Below are 8,211 nucleotides of genomic sequence, written 5' to 3' on the forward strand. Positions count from 1 at the left end.
AAGTGGAGAACGTCTGCTGTAGAGAAATCCCAAAGGTAAAACTGATGAGCTTTAGTCTAAGCTAGTTTGTTGAGAACGATGTCATGTCATATATCTATCATCTTCGGCGAGATATATATATATATATCTCGCCGAAGATGATAGATCTATGACATATGACAGATAGATATATTTCTCCTCAGAAGACGAGGAGCCTACCACTATCACCACAAAACCTTATTAACTTCTAGTAAAATATGTTGCATGTTTACATCATCTCTACCATTTATAGTAGCAACAGGAATATCAGTACACTTGTAAAGGAAAACGAGTAATCTCACCGTTCTCACCCGTTTGCTGTAGTTCCAGCCAACTGTACCATGTTTGTTATGTGAAGTCATTGATACCATTTTTTTGTAAATAACAATCCTACTCGAATAGATGTTGCTTCAGCAATACCAGTTACGAGAAATCTCACCTGTTCACTGTTGTCTCAGCCATCTATTTACTGTATAACAATCATTGTTATGTAGAACTAATCAGTGATTTAAAGAAATTTTCAATAAAAGTATGACTGGAAAACAGATGTTGCTTCCTGAATCTGTATTGTCCTATGCAGTCATGTTGTACTCTGAGGTCAAGGTCACTTTACACAGAAGTTATTTTGTCTTATTGTATTTATTAGGTACTACGACGAATGAGCCAAGTGCCAGAATCAATTACCTATATGACACAACATCCAGGCCTGGAGCCTGTGTGTCTAAACATATACAGTCTACAAAATATTTACAATATTTACAAGTATGATTATGGACCTGTGAGGCACACAACAGATGAAGAGTAAGTCATTTTGTCTAAGCTCCTACTAAACAAAACCAAAGCAATATTATACTATTAATATTATGTGATTCAATTTACAGTTAGAAGAAAAACAGAATAAAACTATAAGGCCGCGAGCAACGGGGTCTTACTGTGCACCCCCACCTCCCAACAAAGCCAACTATTTTTTTATGTTCAGCATGGTCAGACCATTCAAAAATAGTTGGTTTCGTTGGGAGGTGGGGGGTGCACAGTAAGGCCCAGTGTAGGCCCAGCCTATAAGAGGTTATTGTTGAAAACAGGTGGTCTGAAAGTTCTGCTCTTTTTCCCTGATGGTGCGGCCACACCAGACGCGTATCTCGCGTAATTTTTACGCGAGATACGCGCGTAAAATGTTGCTTGACCATTTTGTGTAAAAAATGGTCACATACGCGCATACGTCACTCGCCTAGATGAGTCCATGTCCATGCAAGTGAACGGAGCGTTCCCTCTTCGTCATAACTATCAAACCAAACATCCTTCACATTCACCGAGCGAACATTACGAAAGTAAAATGCACATTTCTTGCTAAAAATGTTTCCATAAACGCATTTAATGGCGTAACTATGTTACTATTTCCACCCAGAATAAAGAAAGTTGTCGGCCGTGGCTGCGCTGGAGTCCGAGGTAGGAAACCCCAACGCCGCCGTGTTTGGGTGATAGAGTTTAGATCGGGTTAGATTAAATAATCTCGGATATAAATAACAATAATCGGGTTAAATAACTTCACATGGTGTGTCTGGTGTGTTTCCCAGCAGAGAAATAGTCCGCCAAGACGTTGAGGTTGCTTAGTAACCAGAGACTCTGTCCATGCAAGTGAACGGAGCGTTCCCTCTTCGTCATAACTATCAAACCAAACATCCTTCACATTCACCGAGTGAACATTATGAAAGTAAAATGCACATTTCTCGCTAGAAATGTTTCCATAAAAGCATTTAATGGCGTAACTATGTTACTATTTCCACACAGAATAAAGAAAGATGTCGGCCGTATGCTTCTGTCCAAGCTCACTACTCTCTGCCAGTGACGTCCGGTCAAGCTCAACGCTGATTGGGCAATGCGTGTCTCGTCAGACGCGTATCTCGCGTACTTCGCGTAAAAAGTTCAATTTTTTGAACTCTTGAAATGTACGCGATATACGCGCGTATAGCGCGTAAATATACGCGCCACATACGCGCGTAAAATGTTGCTTAATACGCGTAATACGCGCGTAAACCAATGGTTCCCTATGGAAAAAATGGCGATTTCATACGCGAAGTACGCGAGATACGCGTCTGGTGTGGCCGCACCTTTAGGCGTTTCAGGCATCTTGCCTATCGCAGCTTTGTAAGCTGGTGCTGGGGATATTTAGGACATAGTTCATGGTTCTTGCACCATTTTTAAAGTCAAATTTAAGGCTTTTTAAGACCAACACATACATAAATTAAGACCCAAAAAATGTCTGAAAAATTATTTGATAGAAAAGGTGTGTACAATTGAGTCACTTATACACATCAACCGCAGCCGTAGTACTAGCAGTAGTAGTACTCTTGCAAAGTTATCTCGGAAGCGCGTGGACACGACGATACGCGAACACATTGACCCACCCGTGTCACCCATAGTCACCCATGACCCGTCGCTTAACAACCGGACACGCTGGGGTTGATATGTTACCGGACTACTGTAACTACTACGGAGTGATAACAAAGACATGAATCAGGCAATAAATCCACCGTCCTTGACAGCGGTCAAGTTTGGTGTGCGGAGTGGACCAAATGCGAACTACTGCAGCTTTCATAAGTTAAACCCCAGACTAATCGGAATAAGTGTATGAATGTCGATTATAGCAGTCTACACCACCTCTTCTGTAGCCGAATAGAATTATATTACGAACAGATAATTGTATTCCGATTGAGGCGTATTATATGATCCTTTTCTATTCCGATTGAGCTGTTCTTCCACATCTATGCGGATCAGATGTGTCCATGTAAACACGGCTGACAGTGATCTCACACACACACACACACACACACACACACACACACAGGCTTTGAAGCCGAACTTCCTTATTCAAATATAATGCGAATATCAAAAAATAAATCAAAATTCAAACGAATATTAGGCAGCCCTTAATATTCAAACCTGTTAAGGCAGGCCAAGAGGGAGAGCGTCGGAGAACCCGACGCAGTCTACTCATAATATTGTAATGACCACGGAAGAGGCATTGAATGAAGTATTGATTAGACAGCGATTTATTAGATACCTAATAAACCGTCGGAACACGCAGGACCGGTAACCATAGCAACGCCGGTAAACAAACCCCGCGAAGCCCAATCCAGCTCTCTTTTTATGAAAGATGCGATCCCGTATTTGGCAAGATAGGCCGTTTTGTTTTCACCGCAGGTGAACAACTTCGCAAACTCAGAATCTGGGAACATAGCAGCCAAGACGTTACTAATGACCTCGTTCGATTTGAAGGAATTATGTCTGCCCACAATACCTCCGCCTTCTGGGTTTCTGGTGGCGACACAAAGCCGGTTAACGCCGTCTGATGTGAAGTACTAGCCACGGATGCTGAACTTTTCAGTCCACTTCTTTCAAATAATACGGGCATCGGTGTAGTACCGCTAGCTGCCACGGAATATCGGATATATTTCTGCGACCTCATGTGGGACTCAAGAGCTTTTGCTCCCATAATCCCTAGTATGAATGCCTTTCGGGATAAACGACACCTTGCCTCGTAGTCACCTGCCTTCTCCAACCACCCCCGAAACGTATCCTCCTCAAACCATTTCTCATTGAATTTGCACTGTCCCATCCTGAAAGTAGCGCAAGTTGGCCTAATGATGTCAACCGTCAATAGCTAAAAGTAGCGCCAGCAAGTTAGCCTACAGACGCAGCTGCAGGCTGCAGATGCAACCGGCCCCCCGATGACTGATGTCAACGTTAACGTAACGTAAAACTCCTGAAAATGCCGTAATTAAAAGACGCACTAGGTTATTTGTTGTGCGCGACAATTTCCCCTAGTCTTAAAAAACCCTCTGCAAAATTTAATACCTAGAGCAAATTTACAGTAAATTTAAGACAATTTATGGCCTTAATTTTACACAAAAAAAATTAAGACTTTTTAAGACTTTTTAAGGACCCGCGGGAACCATGTAGTTGTCGGGTCGTCCTCCCGTCATGTGTGGTGCAGCGGATACGGCAGCAGTTCCCATCTGGTGACTACGTAGGCTTCAGACCACCTCTAGATTGAAGCGGGAGACGTGACGGGCAACCAGCTCAGCCTTCGGAGTGCGTGTATTTTCTGCTGAAAGGTCTGGAGGGATGGGGATAGTCTTCATTTCCTCGTCAAATGATGTTGGGTCCTCAAAAACCTCCATGAGCAGCCTCATGAGGTCATGTACATCAGTGGCGGCTGGTGGTTTTTAAAGTGAGGGAGGAAGGACTGCGCGCTTGGTTGCCATTGGCCTGCTTGCACTGTTGGTGTATGGTGGCATAAGAATGTGAGACTCAAGTTGTTTCAGGGTGTTTTGGTGAACTACAAAATAGCAGGGAGGGAGTTATGTGAATAAAATGTATACAAAGCCACCAGTGGCATCACTGTAATTTGAGAAGGAAAGGATGCAAAGCATATTAGTCAAATCAGGCCTACTATTGATTTGTAAAAGTAAATAAAAAAATCTGGGCCTATCATTGGGCCTATTTTTGCCCTCACTGACTGTAGTTATTAGCTATGTTTATTTTCAGTAACAATTGTTTTAAGAAAAGACTCAAGAACCAAAGTGATGCCATTTAAAATACATCATGCTCTGAATCATTCACTAACACCCTTTCCACAATATCAAACAGAGCGGTCAGAGTAACAAACTAGTAAAAGAACAACAAGAACGGTAATGCTACCAGTAAGCCATGCGTACCTAGCAAACCATGTGCCACTCACAACACTGACGTTGCCATTACTTCTTGTGACCTTGATTTTGGGAAGTGGTCTACCTCTTTCTTTGGTCGCTAACTTAGCACTGTAAGTGAATGAATGGAATGATTTTTGTAACAAGACATTAACAATGTCCTCCGTTTCCAATGTTTCCATTGTGCATTTCGGATCTCGCTATCGCAGATTTCACTTGCTCTGCGTCTGCAGTGAGCACCGCGGCAATGCAGACCGGGTTTGTTATCGACAGCGTTGCCAGATTGGGCAGATTTCCCGCCCAATGATCATTTTTCCAGCCTAACATGGTTAAAAGTAGCACAATTGGGTGGGAAATCTGACCAATCTGGCAACACTGCTCAACATCCAGGGATCCTGCTTATTGGTTCATAGCGCAGACGGATAGATTTTTGCGCGAATCAGACCCCTTAAGGTCCCACCCACTCAGAGGAGGATTTTCCTCCTCTCTCCCATTGAAACCCATGTTATCCACCGGCCGCCAGTACTTTCGGGGAAATGAATGGGAGTGAACGGAGGCAAAGGGAGGACGTTCCTCCCTGAAATAATTGACGATAGGCGATAGGGGGTGCTAATGTCCCTTTACCCAGGGAAACGAACATTATATATTCAAAGGCAATAAAGTAGTCACATTAATTCATTACAATAGTCTGGGCAATCTACATTTTTTATTCTCAACAATGTTAGGGAGGATCTTCCTCCCTCTCCTCAATGGAGAAGCCTCCACTGATGTACATAGTCTGGAAGATATAGCATTAACATACTAATGAATGTAGCCATAACAATCTAAACTGATTTGTGTGTGTGCGCGTTTAAAGATTATTTTACAAACTTACTGAATGTTGGATCCGTTTTCACGGGCTTCACAACACCTTCCCCCATCTTCGCCTTTGGATAGACAACTTTATAAACAGCCTGCCCTGCAGAAGTCGTAGCTTGCACCCGTGAAGCATTTTCGTTGTGGTGCATTGATGCAAGATACAACCTATAGTAAAAAAAAAAAAAAAAAGCACAGCCATTCAACAACACAGAGTGTGCCTGACAATCATTCCAATCAATGGCTTTCACAATTACGAGATGGTGTAAATTATTACCTGCACAACATTCCCATGAAGGGAAAAACCACATTCTTTGGAGCAAAACGCAGTATCAGACTGTGGAATGACTCCAGCGATGACGTCTGGTGATGATGGCTGAGTTTTGCTACATCCTTCAGGACTCGTTTGTTAAGCAGTAGTTTCTCAGCTTTGTGAAGTGCAACTGACCCTTGAGGGAAAAAATAACACATGGTGAAAGTGTGGCAAGAGTGGCATCATTTTAGCACTGTGGATTTTCTGTGTAATGTTAATTTGGCACATACCAGGTTGTAGCCATTTGTTGGGGTCCCTCGACGCTCGTTCAGGATGCAGACATTTGGGGAAAAGGGGGTCTTCATGATCATGAACATTTTGCAAGTGATTTAGCAGCGATGTCCACTTTGCCACTTTTTCCGGTCCAGTGGTTGATGACGTAGCGCACCAGTACACATGGTTCTTGATGCTCTGTAGCCATTTCTTAAGAATGTCTTCTTTGTGCGATGCTTTCTCCAGTTTCTTAGACAAACCTATTTACAACACACAACACAAACATGTTCCTAGAAGATTTGTAAGTAACTAACTAAAAGTGTAGGCTATGAATTAGTGAAACACTTTACCTTTCTCAAAGTGCCAGACGTCATAGAACTGCGTGATGTTCCGTTCCCTCAGATATTTCTGGATCTGTGGATGGCGGTCTGTAACAATGTAATCCGCCTTAAATCCGTTTGCCTCCAGATGATCTAGGCATCTTTTGAGTCCCTCCTTCTCCATGTGGTAACTGCCGCCTACTTCATTGCTCTGGTAGTGAGTGGGCATCAAACAAAAAAGATACGAGACAAATCACACACACACATAATATTCAAATAATAATACAAATATATTTATGTCAGAGAAACAAACCTGAACAAGTTGAATGTCCATAATGGTGTTGCTCTCCAGATTCATTAATGAGTAGCTGCCAAACTTAGCTGAGTGCCCTAAAAAAACAAATGTATTACAGAATGCTTGACAGCACACGTTCAAGGGACAACATGTTTCATAATGCAGACTACTTATTCAATTGTCAGGCTTTCCCATTTCTACAAACCTGGAGAATCTGCCCTCATATCTCCTCCCACTGCAACTGACCCACCAAGGCTCAACTGTTGCTGGAAATGATGCTGCTGATCCATCTTCCACTTGTGAACAATAGCCGGTTCCATGTAATTCCTTGCATGCCTCCTGAAGGTGTCATACTGAAATATCTGGAGTTGCATGGCCTCACACACCTTTACATGAAAGGCACATAAGCGGTGTTTAAGAAAAGTCCAGTAGTGAGTTTCACATATTTGTATAATTGTAAAAATGTTTACCTTTTGTAGTTGGATGAAGGAGGACCCTGTGAAGTAGGTAGCAGCTGAAAGTTGCAGGTTGCCGATGGGGGTATTTCCAGCCATGGGCTGACTCTCCCAATGTCTGAAGTAGCTGCAGTGTAGACATTTCTGAGTGAAAGCCACATAGGTACCGATCCTTCGCTGTTGAAGATCACAGCCTCCCTTACACACGGGGCAGTTTTCTAACAGCTGTTTGAGGCAGCTTTCAAAGACAATATACTTAGCCTCATTCGGTGTGGGCTGTGTCTCATACCTAACATAAGGCAGAAAACATAAGGCAGAATAATATTAGAAATACTGTAAAACTGGTAGCTACAAATCCCTAGCCAATGCTGCTTTTAGTACGATGCAGCCAATACTAAAAACCTACGAGACGTCAGTTTCCTCTGTAAGAACAGAGTCACCAGGGTTGTATGTCGAGTCCAGCGGATCTTTATGTGATTCATTTGAGGAGTCACTCTCCTCCTCTTCCTCCAACTCAAGCCGTGGTCTTTTGCTAGGTCGCCAGCCTGGGCCCTTTATTGGGGTTGAAGTCAGCAGTGAGTCTTGCAAATGAGCGGTTGTTCCGAAGTCTGCACTGACTGGAGACACCTGTGTCTGCATGGATACAAATAACAGAAACAAATCGTATTAGAAACCGGAAATAATAATTTAGCTGTTGTTTTTTCCGTGGTATTGGAGTAACACTGCAGAGTAAACCTTTGTTTCCCATCACACATACAAGAAGCCATTTGCAAATATAAATCATATCCTATTTGGTTATGAAGTTATTTAGCAGATGTTTTTATCGAATTGTTAGTAGAAAGTAATTATGTGATAAATGAACGTATGCATAGCCCATATTAAAAAAATACAACATCCCAATACACAGGAAAAAGATGCTCTAAGTTCCGTATGGATTGCATACTACTAAAAACTCATAGTGGCTACATACCTTTGCTTCTTACGTGCGCCTTTAGCGATCCCATGGACAACTGTGTGCCGACTGATGTCGACT

At 42.6% G+C, this 8,211-nt stretch overlaps 1 protein-coding gene across 1 annotated transcript; it reads right to left on the bottom strand.

Moving 5' to 3' along the window:
- Positions 1-3,473: 3,473 nt before the first annotated feature.
- Positions 3,474-7,813, bottom strand: LOC115543558 (uncharacterized). Its single transcript, XM_030355953.1, has 10 exons — positions 7,585-7,813; positions 7,194-7,467; positions 6,929-7,109; positions 6,742-6,818; positions 6,459-6,639; positions 6,126-6,368; positions 5,860-6,031; positions 5,602-5,750; positions 5,497-5,505; positions 3,474-4,219 (listed from the first exon to the last, which is right to left on the bottom strand). Exons 2-10 carry the CDS (start codon positions 7,275-7,277, stop codon positions 4,053-4,055), a joined length of 1,263 nt encoding a protein of 420 aa, XP_030211813.1. The 5' UTR covers positions 7,278-7,467; positions 7,585-7,813; the 3' UTR covers positions 3,474-4,052.
- Positions 7,814-8,211: the final 398 nt, after the last annotated feature.

This window comes from Gadus morhua, chromosome 5, assembly GCF_902167405.1.
Source record: "Gadus morhua chromosome 5, gadMor3.0, whole genome shotgun sequence".
In the NCBI taxonomy this organism is placed as follows: Eukaryota; Metazoa; Chordata; class Actinopteri; order Gadiformes; family Gadidae; genus Gadus; species Gadus morhua.